General features: G+C 39.1%; 2 protein-coding genes across 6 annotated transcripts in view; one reads left to right on the top strand and one right to left on the bottom strand.

Moving 5' to 3' along the window:
- LOC129763292 (type II inositol 3,4-bisphosphate 4-phosphatase) overlaps positions 1-21470 on the top strand; it is a 207589-nt gene that overhangs the window by 57916 nt on the left and 128203 nt on the right. The gene's annotated exons all lie outside the window — the stretch shown is intronic.
- The window catches only part of LOC129763293 (uncharacterized), a 162955-nt gene continuing 159421 nt past the window's right edge, over positions 17937-21470 (bottom strand). For 2 of the 3 annotated variants that reach the window (XM_055762196.1, XM_055762198.1), the window contains one exon: positions 17937-19893. In XM_055762196.1, the coding sequence (XP_055618171.1) occupies positions 19590-19893 (304 nt within the window). In that variant the 3' untranslated portion in view covers positions 17937-19589. The remainder of the gene's footprint in view (positions 19894-21470) is intronic. The other variant, XM_055762197.1, reaches the window with a different exon arrangement.

Below are 21470 nucleotides of genomic sequence, written 5' to 3'. Positions count from 1 at the left end.
TATTGCTTTCGCCTCCACCACTGCCATATAATAGATTCGGTTCGGATTTTCTGTTGCCATTCTGCGTCTTCTGAGATGTTTCGTTCTGTGTTGGAGATGTAATTTTGCAAAGAGATACGAACAGTTGCGAAGAGATACTAAGATATTCGAGAAGCTCAGTGTATCAATTTCTGTGCTCTAGACAGCGAGCAATCAACAGTACATGTTGATGCTTAGAACGAATTTCACAATCTACTCAAATTGTTCCGCATGAAAGAATGAAAATTTCTTACCAGTACTATCAAATATTTGTATCAAAGAGTTTAATTATTAAATTTCTTTAATGTTTGTGCTCGCCGGTAAAAATTTCGCAGTTCTATGTTAACAGTACGGTCGTGTCTCCAACATCACGACTGACATGTGTTCGCGACCTTTCTGAAAACAAGGTTGAGTACCGCTGCTCTAACCGAACTATGTATGTGTAAATCCGTGCAAAAAATACGCTACGTAGGACGATTCTATCCATTTAAAAGATGAGAAAATTTTATACAGGATGCAGTTATGAAATTTCCAAATTAATGAATATAAGTAATATTTTAGAAGTGAAAAGCTTAAGAGTTAATGGTTTTCAAGGTGTTATTTTTAATTTAATTTAAAAAATATATGATAAACTTGAATGTTTCTATCGATCAAACTAAAGCTCTTTAACCGTCCTACAATTCGATCTTTGACTCTCAATCTCTATCTTTTTTAATTTCGCTGCAATAGAATTTTAAACAATTATCGGTGAATCTTCAACTGGAATCTACCAAAATCACGATTTTTACTTCACTGTACTCATAATAATCAATCAACTCTCACTTTAACGATGAAATATTTCATTTTCGCTTGAACTAAGTCATATTTGGAATATAAAAAAGTTTTTTTTGAACTGTATATAATCGAATCTGTATACAATCGAATCTGTATACAATCGAGTAGGATCCGTACCCATATTTTCAATTTTTGGGATTTGAATAGTTTGCTTGAAAGTCCATTCCAGTCAAGATTGACCAGCAGTTGATGCTTGTCATCGGTTGGCAGTGAAAGCACAAATTGTGAAAGTGCATTTTTTTTTCGCCTTAGAACACATTTTCAGTATATGCACGAAGCAAGCTTAGTGCAGAGCTTGTACTGATGTCCAGAAGCAAAGCAGAAGAGAAATATTAATTAAAACGCACCGCGTCCGTTTCCACACCGTTAGTTGGGAATTGTTTGTGTATGATTGAATCACACGTACGAACTGTTGATTTTATGCGTTATCGAATACATAACGGTTTTTTGCAGATCTTCCGTTGATTTCGATCTTTCTATGAAGGACGAAACTCGAGACATTTCAGATCATCTTCGATCATCGTTAATCCCTAATATTTTCGCTTCAAAATATAATCATATCAATTCTTCAAGAATGTTTTTCACTGATGGTTCAAGAATAAACGGATCCACTGGTTTTGGTATCTTTAATGAACATTACACTAGCTTTCATAAACTTGAAGACCCTTGTTCAGTGTATGTTGCCGAACTGGCTGCAATATATCATGCAATTAAGACCATTGAGTCCTTACCACCTGATCACTATTTTATTTTCTCAGATAGTCTTAGCAGTATACAAGCCATTCAATCCTTGAAACAACAGACGAAAGCATCATATTTTCTTATCGAAATTAGGAATGCATTGAATTTTCTTGTTGATAAAAGTATTCGAATCACTTTCATTTGGATTCCTTCCCATTGCTCTATTCCTGGTAATGAGACAACATAGGGTTCGGGGTCCAAATTATGGTTAAAACACAGGTTAAAATCGCCTCCAATGCGGCACTGAGTGTTTCGGCACGTCGCATAAAATGTAATTTACTGAACAACATGTAACAAGCTGGATGGGAAGAAATTTTCCAACTGTGAAAGCTGTGGCGAGTGGCAAACGCAATAGCTAAACAGGAAGGGTTAACCGAACAAGATGGGGATATCGAGTGATAACAAAAACACAACACCAAAGGTTTTTTTCAGAACCATCAACATGTTCATAAAGAGTACTAATCCATTTTTCAGGGAGATAAGTAGGTATTCACGTAGGAGAAGAAAATAAAACAATATATAAAAAATATATATTAAACAAAAGCTGTCCCCTTTGTATAGTCCTACGTCACTCCGGTTATGTCCCCGACATTACCCACCCGTCTTTTTTCTGTGATTTTCAGTTATATTCAAGACTATTTTTGACGGTATTTCGAAAGAAACCGGGATGATATACTGAGAAGAAAGGAATTTTCTTGAAGTCGGAATTATTTTTCAAGTTTTTTTTTTGAGTGTGAAGTTGCCATTGGACCCGCTTCAAGGATTTTAGAAGTTCTCTATCATTCATCTAGATACATTTAAGATAAGTTTTCGTTTTATTTTTCTTTCACGCATACGTATACATATACATACACATATTTCATTTTATTAATTTTTTTTTTAATTTTATCATTTAATATTTACGTGTTCTAAAGAATCTTCTCTCTCATTTTTACGACTCTTTCGACTCTTTTTTTTTGAAAATGGAGGGTAATGAACCCTCCGATGCTGAAATGAGGGTCTTAGACCCTCCTCCAGATGATTTTACGGTTTCTTCAGGAAAAAAACAAAAACAATCGCGGTCAAACTCTTCGTCTGTACCAAATAGTGACTCTGTTCTCCGCACTTCGACACAATCTCTGCCTAATTCTGCTCAACTTCCACGTATTAGACAATACCAGAACGCCCCGGCATCATCGAAAAACCGTTGGGTGGTATTCTTCCGTCCCAAAGGGAAACCTCTAAGAGTATCTCAAATTTGCAAAGACCTGACGTCTAACTACTCAGGTGTCTTAGAAATGACGAAAGTCAATAAAGATAAACGTCGTGTTGTGCTCTCAAATTTTAAAGACGTTAACGCGATAGTGAAAAACTCTTTGTTCACTAATGAATATAGAGTTTATATTCCGGCTCACATTGTTGAAATCGATGGTGTAGTTACGGAAAAATCTCTTCAACTTCAAGATTTTGTAAAAGCTAAGGGTATCTTCCACAATGCAACTATTCCACATGCTAAAGTTTTGGAGGTGAGATCTCTGAACTCTTTGAAATCTGAGGGTACAGAAAAAAAGTATTATCCTTCTGGCTCTTTTAGAATTTCCTTCGAAGGCACAGCACTTCCAAATTATGTGCTTATTGACAAACTTCGTCTTCCAGTTCGGTTATATATTCCTAAAATAATGACTTGCCTAAATTGCAATCAGTTAGGTCACACTAAAACCTACTGTTGTAATAAAACGAAATGCTCAAAATGTGGTGACGACCATGACGAAGTCACTTGTAACAAAGATGCTGATAAATGTATCTTTTGTGGAGATGTTCCTCATACAATTAAGGATTGTCCGAAATACAAATTACGTTCGATGAAACTCAAGCAATCACTTAAGGATCGTTCTAATCGATCCTTCGCTGATATGCTCAAGGCAGCTTCACCTCAGGTACCCGAGGCTTCAGAAAATCCTTTCTCTGTTTTATCAGAGGATGATGATTCGGATTCTCAATTTGATCCAGTAATCACAGGAAGAGTCAGGAAGAGGAAAATTGCTTCTTCCTCTAAGCCATCTGAAAAAAGAGGATTGATCTCTAACAAGCCAGAATCTTCAAATTATTCTGCTCCACCCAAGAATAACCCTCCTGGTTGGCCAATTTGATTTATGATCTTGGACTTCAACATGGCAATTTTGAATACAGGTGATGTAACAAGAATTGCTCCATCTTCAGGCCGCACTAGTTGCTTAGATTTGTCCCTGTGTTCTTCCTCTTTTTCTTTAGATTGTTATTGGAATGTCATCTAAGATCCACATGGAAGTGATCATTTGCCAATCACTATTTCCATTTCAAATAATTCAAAATCGTCTGAAACAACAAATATTCAGCATGATTTATCTAGAAACATTGATTGGAAGAGATTTTCTTCAATTATTTCAGAATCGGTGGCAGTAGTTCATGAGTTACCCCCGCTGGAAGAATATAATTTTCTAACTGGTTTAATTCTTGACAGTGCTATTGATGCTCAGACGAAGCGCTTTCCTGGTAATTCGTTTCGTAGACGTCCTCCTAATCTATGGTGGGACCAAGAATGTACAACTCTCTATAAAGATAAATCGAATGCGTTCAAGGATTGGCGAAAATTGGGCACCCGTGAACGTTATGATAACTACATTTATCTGGAGCGTAAATTCAAAAGCTTCATTAAAGCTAAAAACAGGAAGTGGGTTATATCTATGGTATAACCGCAAGGGTGACGTAGGACTATCGTTGATTTAGAGATCATTTGTTTGAAGTTGAATCTAAATCCATTCTGAATGAATGAATAAATGAATATTTGGGAGACTTCGAAAACGAAAGCGTTACGTTGGAGGCACAAGGTTTTATGCATCCAATATAGGATACGAAAAACCTTGTTCTGAAGAATAATCTTCAGAAGCTAACCTGCTAACTGTACTTGATTGACAAATCACAAACCCAAATGTATTATATGGATATTTTATGGATAGAAAACATTAAAATAAACTTTTTCACATGAATGTAATTTTAAATTCCCAGAGGAACTGGCAGATTATTTTCAGTAACGATTAGATATTTCCACATTTTCCTCGATACTGGAAGCCCACCAGTGGTTAATACTAACTCGATAACCATCTGTTAATAGTACTTGATTGAAAAATATTTGGTCACAGTGTTACATGAATAGAAAACATTCAAATAAACTCTTTCACATGAATGTATTTTTAAATTCCCAGAGGAACTGGCTGATTATTTCCCAGCAATTATTAGATCCTTCCGGAACTTTCTCGATGCTGAATGGCATCCAAACGGAAAGAATTCTGCACGTGTATGTGTCGATCCTTCACCGTCCACCTCCTCCAGCACATTAAGCAACGATGTTGTCTTGTCGATGTCCTCACGAAAAATGAATGTGTCTCACCACCAGAATATCGCTTAAGTATGCTTTTTGTGTGTGATTGAATCGTGAGAAGGTGTGGTTTACGATGGCAATTTGGAAGGCAAACAAGAGGGGAATGAACTCTTTGAGCTCGGAACTTTCGGCGACAGAGCAAGAATCGATTGCGGGCGCATACAATATTGGATACGGAAATATCCTACTGATGGGGAAGAATAATCTTCAGAACCTATCCTGTTAATTGCGATTGATTGAAAAACCACAAAACCAAATGTATTTGGTCACAGTGTTACATGGATAGAAAACATTCAAATAAACTCTTTCACATGAATGTATTTTTAAATTCCCAGAGGAACTGGCAGATTATTTTCCAGAAATGATTAGATCTTTCCGGAACTTTCTCGATGCTGAATGGCATCCAAACGGAAAGAATTCCGCGCGTGTATGTGTGTGTAGCGATGTCTTCCCGGGGAACCGTTTGTGGCATCACTCTCCTCCTGATGGATTCCCTTCTGGCCTAGGGTGCACAAACAGGCTCTTGGTGACACCGTTCATCCGCGCTTTCATGATAAACGAAGAGCTTCACCACAACAGCGACAACATGCTCCAATCGCTGTTCAATTAGAACTGAGTGGATTTCCGAGCGGCGCTCGCTTATATACCGATTGGTGATTTCAATAGCCTGTTTTGAAAGCAATTGTAAGACTATTGAAACAAGTTTTTGGATCAAAAAGTAACAAGTATATAACGCGTAGACATTTTATCTTTCGAATGAAGTGTTTATCATACCATTTCGTTCAGTTGTTTAGGAGCTATTAACGCTCAAAATCTCGGTCTCCGGCGTAACGCTTTCGTTTTCGAAACATTGATTTTACACCCCGGTATAGAAATGAAAGACGTAGTCCGTAGACGTAGTCAAAAGAGAGGCTATTGGCGTCATTTTGTAAATGGGCTTTCACGAGAGACTTCCTTGAGCACTCTTTGGAGAGTTGCCAGACAAATGAGAAATTCATCTCATTCAAATGAAGAAGTTGAATATTCAGAAAGGTGGATTTTTGACTTTGCCAAGAAGATATGTCCAGACTCAGCCCCCGCACCTTCTCCCTTCTTAGAGACATCTGATGATGTTGAGCCTCCGTTCAGTATGACTGATTTTTCTCTTGCTCTTCTTTCTTGCAACAACACGGCTCCAGGGTCAGATAGGATCAAATTTAATTTGTTGAAAAATCTACCTGATAATGCGAAGAGACGTTTGTTGAAACTGTTCAATGCTTTCCTTGAGCAGAATACTGTTCCGCATGAGTGGCGACAAATTAAAGTTATAGCTATTCTGAAACCTGGTAAACCTGCGTCTGATTATAATTCTTATAGACCAATTGCAATGCTATCTTGCATTCGCAAATTACTAGAAAAAATGATTCTCCATCGTTTAGACAGCTGGGTTGAATCTAATAATCTTCTCTTGCCATCGCAGTTCGGGTTTCGTAGAGGCAAAGGAACCAATGATTGTCTTGCGCTTCATTCATCAGAGGTTGACTTTGCCTTGTGTAGTAAGCAACAAATGACATCAGTGTTCCTAGATATCAAAGGTGCGTTCGATTCTGTTTCCATTGAAGTTCTTTTTCAAAAACTTCGTCGAAATGGGGTTTCCCAAAAAATAAATAGTTTTCTGTTTAACCTAATGCGTGAAAAACATATGAGTTTTTCTCATGGTTCTTCGTCAGTTTTACGCATTAGCTACATGGGTCTTCCTCAAGGCTCATGTCTTAGTCCAATTCTTCACAACTTCTATGTAAATGATATTGATGTTTGTTTATCGGGAAATTGTACTTTGAGACAGTTTGCAGATGATTGTGTTGTATCGGTAATAGGCAAAGACAACACCCATCTTCATAATCCTTTGCAAGATTCTCTTGACAATTTGGTTGATTGGGCCTGTAGATTGGGTATTGAATTTTCTACTGAGAAGACAGAGATGGTTGTATTCTCAAGAAAACATCATCCTGCACAAATACAGCTTAAACTTTTGGATAGACCTATTCGTCACTCGATGTCATTCAAGTATTTAGGTGTTGTGTTTGACTCCAAAGGAACATGGGGTAAACACACAGGCAACTTGAAACAAAAATGTCAGAAAAGAATAAATTTTCTTCGATCCATAACAGGAACTTGGTGGGGAGCTCATCCTGAGGATTTGATTAGGTTGTATAAAACAACCATTTTATCTGTTATGGAGTATGGTAGTTTTTGCTTCAGGTCCGCTGCCTGTACCCATATTTTGCATCTGGAAAGGATTCAATATCGCTGTTTGCGTATTGCTCTAGGTTGTATGCAGTCAACACATACAATGAGCCTAGAAATTCTAGCTGGCATACTTCCTCTTTCCGTACGTTTTTTCGAGTTATCATTCCGTTTTTTAATACGGTGTGAAACACTTAATCCGAAGGTGATAGCAAACTTTGAAAAAATGTTGAACTCAGGCTTTCGATCTAGGCGAATGTCTCTATATCATGAATTTATGACTTTGGAAAGTCCATCTACTTTATCTGGTTTCCAGATCATTCCTTCAATTTTGTTCAATTCCTCTATTACTATTGACCTGTCAATGAAGGATTATGTGCATAATATTTCAGATGTTCTCCGCCATTTTGTTATACCTGCGATATTCCTGTCAAGGTATAAACATATTGACCCAACCAAATCTTTTTTGACGTAGGACTACGTCTTTCATTTCTATACCGGGGTGTAAAATCAAAGTTTCGAAAACGAAAGCGTTACGCCGGAGACCGAGATTTTGAGCGTTAATAGCTCCTAAACAACTGAACGAAATGGTATGATAAACACTTCATTCGAAAGATAAAATGTCTACGCGTTATATACTTGTTACTTTTTGATCCAAAAACTTGTTTCAATAGTCGTAAAATTGCTTTCAAAACAGGCTATTGAAATCACCAATCGGTATATAAGCGAGCGACGCTCGGAAATCCACTCAGTTCTAATTGAACAGCGATTGGAGCATGTTGTCGCTGTTGCGGTGAAGCTCTTTATTTATCATGAAAGCGCGGATGAACGGTGTCACCAAGAGCCTGTTTGAGCACCCTAGGCCAGAAGGGAATCTATCAGGAGGAGAGTGATGCCACAAACGGTTCCCTGGGAAGACATCGCTACACACACATACACGCGCGGCTATTAACAGGTGGTTATCGAGTTGGCATTAACCACTGGTGGGCTTCCAGTATCGAGGAAAATGTGGAAATATCTAATCGTTACTGAGAATAATCTGCCAGTTCCTCTGGGAATTTTCAAAATATATTCATGTGAAAGAGTTTAATTGAATGTTTTCTATCCATGTTACACTGTGACCAAATATGTTTCAATCAAGTGCTATTAACAGGTGGTTATTGAGTTGGCATTAACCACTGGTGGGCTTCCAGTATCGAGGAAAATGTGGAAATATCTAATCGTTACTGAAAATAATCTGCCAGTTCCTTTGGGAATTTTCAAAATATATACAAAATATATAATATATTCATGTTTTCTATCCATGTAACACTGTGACCAAATACATTTGGTTTTGTGGTTTTTCAATCAATCGCAATTAACAGGATAGCTTCAGAAGATTATTCTTCCCCATCAGTAGGATATTTCCGTATCCAATATTGTATGCGCCCGCAATCGATTATTGCTCAGTGGCCGAAAGTTCCGAGCTCAGAGAGTTCATCCCCCCTCTAGTTTGCCTTCCAAATTGCCATCGTAAACCACACCTTCTCTCGATTCAATCACACACAAAAAGCATATTTAAGCGATATTCTGGTGGTGAGACACATTCATTTTTCGTGAGGACATCGACAAGACAACATCGTTGCCTAACGTGCTGGAGGAGGTGGACGGCGAAGGAGAACACATACACGCGCAGAACTCTTTTCGTTAGGATGCCATTCAGCATCGAGAAAGTTCCGGAAAGATCTAATCATTGCTGGAAAATAACTGCCAGTTCCTTTGGGAATTTTCAAAATATATTTATGTGAAAGAATTTAATTGAATGTTTTCTATCCATGTAACACTGTGACCAAATATGTTTCAATCAAGTGCTATTAACAGGTGGTTATCGGGTTGGTATTAACCACTGGTGGGCTTCCAGTATCGAGGAAAATGTGGAAATATCTAATCGTTACTGAAAATAATCTGCCAGTTCCTTTGGGAATTTTCAAAATATATTCATGTGAAAGAATTTAATTGAATGTTTTCTATCCATGTAACACTGTGACCAAATATGTTTCAATCAAGTGCTATTAACAGGTGGTTATCGAGTTGGCATTAACCACTGGTGGGCTTCCAGTATCGAGGAAAATGTGGAAATAACTAATCGTTACTGAAAATAATCTGCCAGTTCCTCTGGGAATTTTCAAAATATATTCATGTGAAAGAGTTTAATTGAATGTTTTCTATCCATGTAACACTGTGACCAAATATGTTTCAATCAAGTGCTATTAACAGGTGGTTATCGAGTTGGCATTAACCACTGGTGGGCTTCCAGTATCGAGGAAATTGTGGCAATATCTAATCGTTACTGAAAATAATCTGCCAGTTCCTTTGGGAATTTTCAAAATATATTCATGTGAAAGAGTTTAATTGAATGTTTTCTATCCATGTAACACTGTGACCAAATACATTTGGTTTTGTGGTTTTTAAATCAATCGCAATTAACAGGATAGCTTCAGAAGATTATTCTTCCCCATCAGTAGGATATTTCCGTATCCAATATTGTATGCGCCCGCAATCGATTATTGCTCAGTCGCCGAAAGTTCCGAGCTCAGAGAGTTCATTCCCCTCTAGTTTGCCTTCCAAATTGCCATTGTAAACCACACCTTCTCTCGATTCAATCACACACAAAAAGCATATTTAAGCGATATTCTGGTGGTGAGACACATTCATTTTTCGTGAGGACATCGACAAGACAACATCGTTGCCTAACGTGCTGGAGGAGGTGGACGGCGAAGGAGAACACATACACGCGCAGAACTCTTTTCGTTAGGATGCCATTCAGCATCGAGAAAGTTCCGGAAAGATCTAATCATTGCTGGAAAATAACTGCCAGTTCCTTTGGGAATTTTCAAAATATATTTATGTGAAAGAATTTAATTGAATGTTTTCTATCCATGTAACACTGTGACCAAATATGTTTCAATCAAGTGCTATTAACAGGTGGTTATCGAGTTGGCATTAACCACTGGTGGGCTTCCAGTATCGAGGAAAATGTGGAAATATCTAATCGTTACTGAAAATAATCTGCCAGTTCCTTTGGGAATTTTCAAAATATATTCATGTGAAAGAGTTTAATTGAATGTTTTCTATCCATGTAACACTGTGACCAAATACATTTGGTTTTGTGGTTTTTCAATCAATCGCAATCAACAGGATAGCTTCTGAAGATTATTCTTCCCCATCAGTAGGATATTTCCGTATCGAATATTGGATGCATAAAACCTTGTGCCTCCAACGTAACGCTCTCGTTTTCGAAGTTCTCCAAATATTCATTCATTCAGAATGAATTCAGATTCAACTTCATACAAATGATCTCTATATCAACGAGAGTCCTACGTCACCCTTACGGTTATACCATAGATATAACCCACTTCCAGTTTTTACTGATGGATCTTGTCTTAATGGATCCACAGGCTTTGGTATATTCAATATCAACTTCTTCACTTTCCGTAGGCTTAGTTTACCTTGTTCGGTGTTTGTTGCAGAATTGGCTGCAATATACATGGCCTTACTCCATATTCAGACCTTGGCCCCAGATCACTTTTTCATTTTTTCTGATAGTCTCAGCTCTTTAGAGGTACTCCGTTCAGTGAGAACTAGATGTGCGTCGTATTTCTTATCTGAAATCCATCAACTTTTAAGTGCTCTGATAACTAGTTCATTTAATATCACTTTTGTATGGATTCCGTCTCATTGTTCGATACCAGGAAATGAGAAAGCAGACTTTCTTGCTAAGAAGGGCGCTATGGAAGGAGACTTATTCTATAGGCCTATTACTTTCGATGAATATCTTCATTTTCCTCGTGAACGGGCACTTGTATCTTGGCAGTCAAGTTGGAATAGTAGTGATAAAGGCCGATGGCTAAATTCTATCATTCCTAGGGTTTCTCTCAAACCATGGTTTAAAGGGTATAATTTTTCTCGTGATTTTATACGGGTAGTGTGCAGACTCATGTCTAACCATTATTCTTCGAATGCACATCTTTTTCGAATTAACATCAGTGATAGTAACCTATGCGTGTGTGGTATAGGATATCAGGATATTGATCATATTGTGTGGTTTTGTTCTGAGTTTCAAAATGACAGGTTATCTTTAATAGAAAATTTTCGCAATAAGGGAATGCCACTTAATTTTCCGATTCGCGACGTTCTGGCTACTCGTAATATTGATGCTATTTCTTTAATTTATGATTTTCTCAAATCCATACACTTTCAAATATGAATATATATGTTTAGTTTTCCTTTATTGTTTTGATTTTTATTATTAGCGTTTCCTTTTCTCTATTGCAACTTTCTTCTTCAGAATTCGAAAAGTGAGCAGATTTTCATCCCTTCCTCAGTCCCAAGGAGATAGCAAGTTCCTAGGAGATGGACATCTCTGTAACAAGAAGCCTATAATATTATGTTATTGTGAATTTTGTCATTATCCATATTGTAACATTTTACGAAAAGATAATAGGGTTTTTATGCCTTTTAGAGAAAGAACATTGGAATTGTTCTACTCAAATAGGCTTTTCCCTATTCATTAACTCGGCTCATTGTTACTTAATGTTGCTGAGCCATTTGAAAATAAATTTAGTACAAAAAGACGGGTGGGTAATGTCGGGGACATAACCGGAGTGACGTAGGACCAGGCATCCCAAAAGTACTGCATTTTCATAACAGTCGGTATGAAATTGAATCGACAGTCTCTGTGAGCGCGCTACACTCGTATACAAGCGACAGAGCATGAATGCATAAAGTAATACTATACAGCAACAGTCGGTGTTTCGTCGAATTCATCTAATTTGTCGTGCCTGGCCGTAGTGAGCCGGAGAGACTGTTCGTTTCCGATTTTTTCGTGTCTGCTATTCCGTTCGCTCTGTCGCCGTAACAGTCGCTGACGAAGCGATGAATCTCATCGGTTTACCCGGGTTACTGTCACACGTGACTGTCGCCAGAAAAATGTCGTAATGCTAGCCTGTATCTTATGCGTTTGTGCTTCTTCACCAGTACGCTTTGAGATGTGTTTCGGCCATATGGCTGTGATCACTAGTTGCGTGCACACATAGGAAGCCGAGTTAATTTCATATCGACTGTAATAAGAATGCTTTACTGTTGGGATGCCTGAATCCAGATACACAAATGATCAACAATTCATATGAGAAAAACACGCACAGCTTAATAATTCTAGGCGAGAGTTTCTTCGATAATATATTGGTGACGTCGGAAATACTCAGTGTTGGGAGTGTTTAGATTTATCCTCCAAGTTGGAAACTAATGCAGCGCGAACTCGATTATATACAGTCTCCGATTTATTTTCACTGTATATAATAAAGGGTGTGTCACATCCAATTGCATCACGGAAAAAACGCTGTAGAAATTTAATATTTAGGAATTATATCTTCAGCTTTCGCTTATAATCAGATGAGAGTGTATAGATCACGTTGGCCATGCTTCACTGTCAATTTTTCGTAAATTTGGAAAAATGTCGTCGAACGAAAAAGAGCGTCGTGAATTAATCCTGTGCACTCATTTCGAGAATCCGGAGTTGTCACATCGGGACATCGTTAAGATGCTGGGAATCGTCCAATCCACGGTCAGCAGAGTACTAAAACGATACTTCGAGAAACTAACCATCGACCGGAAGGTGAAGAACGGCAAAAATGGATGCTCCGTCAGTGAAAAAGATCACAAGCGCGTAGTTAAGCAGTTTAGACGTGATCCGAGAAGTTCGGTCCGGGATGTCGCCAATAAGCTGAATTTGTCAAGTTCATTCGTCCAGCGGACCAAGCAGCGGGAGGGCCTGCGTACATACAAGGTTCAGAAGGCTCCTAACCGCGACGAAAGGCAAAACATGGTGGGGAAGACGCGAGCCCGGAAGCTGTACACCGAAATGCTGACGAAGCCGCATTGCCTGGTAATGGACGACGAAACCTACGTCAAAGCGGACTTTCGTCAGCTGCCGGGCCTGTTGTTCTTCTCCGCAGAGGACAAATTCAGCGTTCCGGAGGAGATTCGCAAGCAGAAACTATCCAAGTTTGCCAAAAAGTACATGGTGTGGCAAGCGATCTGCTCTTGCGAAAAGCGGAGCGCCCCCTTCGTGATGACCGGCACGGTAAACGGGCAGGTTTACCTTAAGGAGTGCCTACAGAAGCGCTTACTACCAATATTGAAGCAGCACGAGGGCCCGACCATCTTCTGGTCGGATCTCGCTTCGTGCCACTATTCAAAGGACGTGTTGGAGTGGTACGAAGCCAACGGGGTCACCTTCGTGCCAAAGGAAATGAACCCGCCCAACGCGCCGGAGCTTCGCCCAATAGAGAAATATTGGGCGATTATGAAGCAGGCCCTCCGGAAGAACCCAAAAGTTGTCAAATCGGAGGCGGACTTCAAGAGAAAATGGATTTCTGTTGAAAAAAAAACTACAACCTGACGTTGTACAGAACCTTATGGACGGGGTAAAGAGGAAGGCTCGAAGTATGAATAAAAAGAAAATGCCAAAAGTTGTTTAATAGTTTCTATTTTACTGTCTAAAATTTTCAAAAGGATCGGTCTACTGGGCGGATTTCTACAGCGTTTTTTCCGTGATGCAATTTGATGTGACACACCCTTTAGAATCCTGTATATGATCGAGTCAAAAAAATGTTTTTTTTAATTTGTTTTTCATGCATATAATTTTTGATTATTGAATGTAAAAGAAGAATTTAATATATTTTCCCAGAATCTCTCAGGAGGTGATAGATGATCATATTTCATGGAAAAAAACCCTCCTACGCATATGTTCGAATTTTAACAATGACAGAGTTATAGAACTAAACTGGCTCTACACTAAAAAGTACGCTACGTGAGCCAATTATGTTGCTTTCATTTGAAAGATATATTTTTTTTAAATCTTTAAAACATTTTCTTGCTAGTTGTACGTTTTTCTCATAATCCAGTGGACCGATATGGCTGATTTTTTTAGCATGTAAAAATCTTATTATCTGAATTGTTACGTAGCGGTTTTTGAAAATTATGAAAATTGCCAAAATGTCGGCCATTTGAATAATAATAAAAAATTCAACAAAAATCGTAAGGCCGTGGTTATCAGAGAAGTTATCAATGATGATAATCGATCAACGCAGATAGGTCATTTTCGTAGGTCAGAATTCATTTTTGCATGCTGAAAAAAAACTTCTGCTAAATTGGTCCACTAGATTCTGAGATAAACGTACCACCAGCTGAAAAAATACTCTTAAAGATTCGTACAGCCATGTTACTCTTGAGATGACCCCATAGTTTTTACTGCAGATTTTCAACGAAATGAAATATCGAAGAATCCTTCCGGTACAACATTGCATAAAAACCATTTTTTCGATTTACCAGAGTTGATTCCCCCATCAAACAGATTCCCGCAAAAATCGCAAATGAAACAAGTATAACGAAAATTTTCGCACGTAGAAGATTTCATGGAAATAAATTTGTACATAAAAAAAGGCAATGTTTTTTTTATTAACTTCACACTTTCAAAAATAGCTGAATGTTCAAATCAAAATATCTCTATATGTGGAAAATTCTTCAGATCATGATATAATTATAGTTTTGAATGTCAATGAATCATATATTTCAAAGCAAGAATCAACCAGGCAAACCTAATTCACCAGGTAAAAGTATACCGTCGTATTCTGAAATACAATCGAGTTAGAATTACCCGAACGGATTGCAATTTTGCATTCTGTAATCCGTTCGACGACTCAAGTTCAATCGAGCTATGCATCCTAGCCACACTCTACCGTATCAAACATGTGTTCTATGTAACAGAGTAATAAAATCTTGCATGAACAACATATATATTAATGTTCTGCAGTTCTGTAGTTCCGTGAAAAGCATTAAATACATTTGCAAGTCCGTGAATGAGGGCAGTAAGGTGGCTGTATTTCAATTATCTAAATGGCAGCATAACGTTTACCGGGTCAGTTAGTAATAATGATACTAAAATTTTGTTGATAATATTAAGATTACGCGCTAAACATATTTTATTCATAAATAAAATAAAATCTCCTTCATGTCCAAACCTACATTGCTAAGTGCACAACACTTCCCCCAGCCGCATTCTAATCTGGCCCTACAGTTGCATTCGCGTAACTTTCATTCACACGACTTCCACCCACGACACTTCTCCACGCACCTCTTTCAACAGATTCTCTTCTGTTGCTCACACTATTTCCCCCGAAAACTTCTCTACATAGAATAGCTGCGTCATCAACAAATTAAATTTTCCCATATCGGAATATGCTGCAGAATTCGCCAGTTATTAATTGTTATTAATTCTTCGCTGCACAGCAGGTTAATCTCTTTAGTTTGCGAAAATGAAATGAAATAAAATGACGTTGTACTGGAAAAATACATACTAAGACACCCGACATCATCAGCACGAGGGAAAAAATCATCAACGACGGTAGCAACGTATAACTATTGCATTCAGAATCTACAAAAACATCACTAATGAGCAAGCGGGTCTGTCGCAGACGAAAGACCAAAATACTCTCACATGGGAATGTATTCGTGTACAGTACACGACAGTAACAATAAATGTCGCATAACATTTCCACTGTGTGACTGTAGTAAAAATTCAATCGCGTGACTGTCACGGGACAATGGTGGCGACAGTCATGAGATTACTGTCGTGATGCAGTACATTTGGTACCCCTGCGTAGGACTATACAAAGGGGACAGCTTTTGTTAAATATATATTTTTTATATATTGTTTTATTTTCTTCTCCTACGTGAATACCTACTTATCTACCTGAAAAATGGATTAGTACTCTTTATGAACATGTTGATGGTTCTGAAAAAAACCTTTGGTGTTGTGTTTTTGTTATCACTCGATATCCCCATCTTGTTCGGTTAACCCTTCCTGTTTAGCTATTGCGTTTGCCACTCGCCACAGCTTTCACAGTTGGAAAATTTCTTCCCATCCAGCTTGTGAAATGTTGTTCAGTAAATTACATTTTATGCGACGTGCCGAAACACTCAGTGTCGCATTGGAGGCGATTTTAACCTGTGTTTTAACCATAATTTGGACCCCGAACCCTATGTTTACAAAAATGTCGCATTACATGTCCGTTCAATTAGCTAAATGTCGAACTAATTGTAAATTACTGTACTTTCTATCTGGAAACAATTTGAGAATTGGTGAAAATTGAATAATCAGGAAAGTCCCCAACTATCAATAAGCTCAGAACAACTGCCAAATTCACATACTCATCAGATCCTGGCAAACAAATTATGAAAAAATCAATTTGTGTTTTATTATAATTTTGGAAATTATTTTAGAATGCATTGAACTGCATTTCGTAAACTCTTTTTTGAAAGGTTTAATGGCTCTGATAAGCGCCGTGTTTTATGGAATGGTTCCAATTTAGAAAACTTAGTACTAGTGGTTTTAAAAAAAAACCATTTCGAACGCCCTCGATGTCGCCTTGTTCTGGTTTTGCCACCAAAGCAGATTGTATAAAGAACAACTTTTTTCTTCCGCTACCTGCTGTCGTTTTGCGATTGCGTTTGCTACTCGCTGCAACTGCCTGTTGTTGTCTTGATGTCCACCGAACCGAATGTGGTCTGTTCTGAATGCGAGTTTTCTTATCGTCGCGAGCAGCTTTTCCACTTCGGCGGCCGGAACTATATAACGCCGGCCAGGTGGACTGATGCACTGATACTAACGCGCTCGGCCTAGCTACCCTTGCGGGGAACTCCAGATCAACACGGTTCGAGCGGGATTTTGCCTTTCCCTTCACTTTTCCTCCTTTGCCATGTCCAGACATGGCTGCTTGGGTTGGTTTGTTGATGTGTTGTGATGCGAACCGATGTGGTGTATGGTTTGGATGAGAATGATCGTTGGGGCAGCGGAGCGGGGATTTTTAAGCTGACTGGCTGGCTCGAGAATTACGCATGTGTGAGACTTCAACCAATGTTTCGTTCATTTTTTTCTTTTTCCTTTCCAATCGTACTTCATTGTATTTCGCTGCTGCTCTGGTTGCCCGCTTTGGTCGGTACGATTTGAGGAGCACAAAATGAACCAATCAAAAATGGGCACATAGTGCATTTTGACAATGCTTAATATTTCACAATTATTCAATTATTTATCTCAAGAAAAATGAAATGTTATTCGTTATGATAGATGCGTAGATATATTTCCTATCAATTGATGCAAAAACCTTTGCGATCTATTGAGAAATGCTCGAGTTATAAGCGTTCCAAATCTTGCATTTTTTCCTACTTGTTCAGTGCCTAGATTTTCATTTCACCCCCTATATCTTCCGGTTAGACGTAGTCCTACGTCAAAAAACACAGAAGGCATCTCGTCTAGGATCACAGAGGGCGGTTTCCATCATATCTCGTTCCACTTCAGAATCTTTCGTTTGATACGCACCATCCAACGACTGTTCACCATACTTCTGTCATCATCACTCGGTAAACAGTGGTGGAGTGATTAAACAATACCCAACAACCAAACAAAACGGCCCTTTTCAGAGCCACCAAATTATTATCAAAGAGTTTAACGATGTAATTCTTCAAACATATCCAAAATCAACAGTTAGCTTAACGGAATCCTACGTCAATTATGTGGTCGTATCTCGGACCAACCCTCCTGTGACTTTTTTTTTCTCCAATGAATGACAACCTGAACAGTAGGCTTTCGGAATGCTCTAGCAAGCGAGACTGGCAGCACTGCTTTCGATTATTTCTACACTTTACTGAATACGATTACTATGTACATCATTTTTAATCAGGACTTTCCTCTGTCCTGAGAGGGAAAAAGTGGCAAACCGCCATTTTTCCGTCCCCTGTTTTCTTACATTTTTTTCTCGTTTGGTTTCACGTTATAAAAATATATATATACCAACACGAAACAACGTTTAACCAGCTTTAACTTTCCTCGCTGTGTCTCCTAAATACCACTAACATAAAATCATTGTTTTTTCCCATGATTTTCGAATTAGTTGCATAACAATTATGATACTTTTTTTTTAAATTTGTCTAATATACCGATTAAATTGTCAACATTTTACAACAACGTACTTGAGCGCGCTTTGTGTTTGTTTGTTTGCTTTTTTTTTTCTTCTCGCCTTCTCGCGGCAGAAGATAATAAATCACACGTTTGTTAACGCCGTGGTTAACAACACGGCCGTGTTTTCCAAATTGGTATCGAATGAAATGCAAAATTGTCCCTACCTACGATTAATCGAAGATTGTTGTTCAAGCTTTTATATTCCTGTTATTGTGATTGAGGGAGGTTGTAGGGATGGGTGGTGCTGAAATAGATGCACTATTCCTAGAACTTTAATGGGTTGGATGGAGGTTCACTAGAACACACGTATATATTGCAACTCTCTTCTGTGTTAATCTTTGTCTTCGAGCTTAAACAATGGTTTACAATTCTCGCGCGGCTACCGCCGACGAGAATGAGAACTTAACAAACTTTGCATCTTAGTTATGTTTAACAAACAACGAAAAAGGCGATAACAAAACATATCGTTATTATACTAGGGGGATAATCCAAAACAAAAAAAAAAAACGATTCAATTGGTAATAAATTAATGACTTTCGATGAGAAGGGTTAATGGGTGGTGCGATGGGCGGTGTGTTGAAGGAGAACGAGGGGTTGATTGTGCGGGGAGCACTGTCGACCGTGTCTAAACGCCTGCGTCCCCTCCCTCCCACGATTTTTGTTTATTCTAAAGTGATATACCACAAACTAACACTGCTAGCGGGGGGCGAGGGACTTTCGGGGGGTTTCGGGTTTAGACGCGGTCAAGATCGATCCCACCGAATATGTGGATACTAAGGATAGGTGAATGGATGGTTAGATACGAGTATAATCCGTGGAAAGGGAAGGTGGGACTTTCTGAAAGAAATTTTCAAGCACTTTTGTTGCCGTTTCTTAAGTTTGCTACTAAGATATTGTGTGAGGGAAAGGTTGGGATTGAAGTCCTACCACATTATGGTACATCACAATCAAAATCGGAAGAAAATTTCTTTCAGTGCATCTGTCAAAATGGTGAGTGCCGTGTGTGGATGAAATGTTTACGTTTTGACTATCAAATTGCTTAATGTTAATTTTGTTCAGTGAATATTTTTTTGGAGTAGTTTTATGTTTTTTTTCGAGTAAGATGAAGATCGCGAAATTTTAAAAACGCGCAATAAATTAATACTTTCGTATGATTAGAACAGGAGCTCAGAATACGGAGAGGGAAAGAGTGTTTCTGTTTTTAAGACAGTGAAGATGAAGATGACAGAAAGAAAGTGGTTTTCAGTCCCAACGTGGGCCCATCAGGACCCAGTCCTTCTTTCCTTCCATTCTGACAGTGATTACCATTCTACGGTGTCAATAGTGTCTGTGGTCCGCTCGGCGTCCGTTTCCGTTGCCCCCGCTGCCGATGATGTTCGGCTCCCGGAAGTCGCCATTGTCTCGGTGGATGCCACCGCCGCCGCCAACGCGACCCCGATCTCCCTCGACGCCTCGGTAGTTGTTGTTCTTGTGGTGATGGTGGTGGTGCCGTTTCTTCTCGCCCTTGACGCACACGTCCGATACGACCATCTCGGATCCGTCCCGGACGGCCATACTGTCCCGCGGGTAGTCCCGGCTGCGGTTGGAGGAGAGGTTCTCCCGGGATCTGTCGATAAAAAATCTGCGGTAGGTGAAAACAGGTCGGTAACAGCGTTCGGTCAGGGTGGCTTGAACCACACGCAAACGGGGTTTTGTGGTTAGGTTTTTGTAGAGGCTACCCGGGATTCGGTTTCTCAACTAGCGTATAGTGGTTTTCCTATCTCTCAAACTGCATGAAAACGTAGAAACAAAATATTATTTTTTTTTCATGTTTTTATTACTAGTGCACTCACTAGTAGCCTGATGAGACGAAAAAAAAGTAAATTTATATTGATATCTGTAAAAATCAGAGTCCTCAAAAAGGTTTTTATATATTAGATGTATAAGTATTACTTTATGGATTTATTGCTAATGTCGTACTATTGGTGTATTTATTGTCCAACCTTGTTCGTAAACCGTTGAAACACGCACACACCACAAGAAACGGCTCTAGCTGTGGACAGCCCCTTAACTTAATCCTCATAATTAAGCATTACTGGCAACATTGCCTTTGTTGCCGAGGCCCCCCGTCGCGACGTTCAGACGGATTTTTTTTTTTTTTTTTGTAGAGGTGAGGAACGCTCTACCAGCCTTACCTGGGAAGGGTTAACCCAGACGTCGAGTGGGGATCGCACCCACAAAAACCAAGCCCTCTACTCGTTGCCTTATTCCCTCTGGGACCACATCTAGGCGACTACTTCAGGGGGCGGCTGTGCTCATGCACTTCTCGAGTTTTCAACGCTGACTAGCGTTGTCCTTCCCTTTTTCTCAATATTTTTTCTCTCTATTCGTTATTAGTTCCACTGCGCTGATGTCCTCTTCGCAGGCATCCATTTAAAGTCTGCTTCATTTAATATTGGAACACAAACAATTGCGTGTAGTTCAGTCATTTATTAACGAATTCATAATTTGTTTTTCATACAAATGTAGCATTTTCTTTACTCTTTCATAAAAAAAAATTAAAAAATTATTCATTGCTGTTTCGAAGAAATTATCGTACTTTTCCCGTAATACGGCACATTAGGCGGCTCACACCCTTTTCGTCCACCGTTTTGGCGATTTGATTCCACCAGTTCTTCATTTGAGTCATGTTCCTAACAAGTTTTCCCTTTGCCTTAAGCCTCCGCTTCGTGATTGCCCAGTATTTCTATATCGGCCGGTACTGGGGGCAGTTTGGGGGGTTGAGGTCCTTCGGTATTACGCTGACCCCGTTCGTTGCGTACCATTCCATAACCGTTTTGCTGTAATGGCAGCTTGCGAGGTCCGGCCAAAACATTACTGGACGGTCGTGGGCACGAATAAACGGCAGAATCCGTTTCTGTAGGCACTCTTTTTTGTAGACTTCTGATGTCATTGTCTTGTCAGTGAGAAAGAAATTGGTTTTCTGTCCACAACTGCATATCCCCTGCCAAATCATGTTCTTGCGGGCGAATTTATCCGCAAACACGAACTTAAATTTTGCAGGTACATCCCCCCGAGCCGTCGCCAAATAAAATTTTTGACCTGGGATTTGCCCAAAGTCCGCCTTCACGTAGGTCTCATCGTCCATCAGAATACATCCGTCGAACTTGGTCAGCACTTGGTCGTACAGCTTTCGAGCACGGATTCTGGCCACATTGT

The sequence above is a fragment of the Toxorhynchites rutilus genome, chromosome 1, assembly GCF_029784135.1.
Source record: "Toxorhynchites rutilus septentrionalis strain SRP chromosome 1, ASM2978413v1, whole genome shotgun sequence".
NCBI classification, from domain to species: Eukaryota; Metazoa; Arthropoda; class Insecta; order Diptera; family Culicidae; genus Toxorhynchites; species Toxorhynchites rutilus.
Note: the sequence above shows the minus strand (reverse complement) of the source record. Positions and strands in the feature narration are given on the sequence as shown.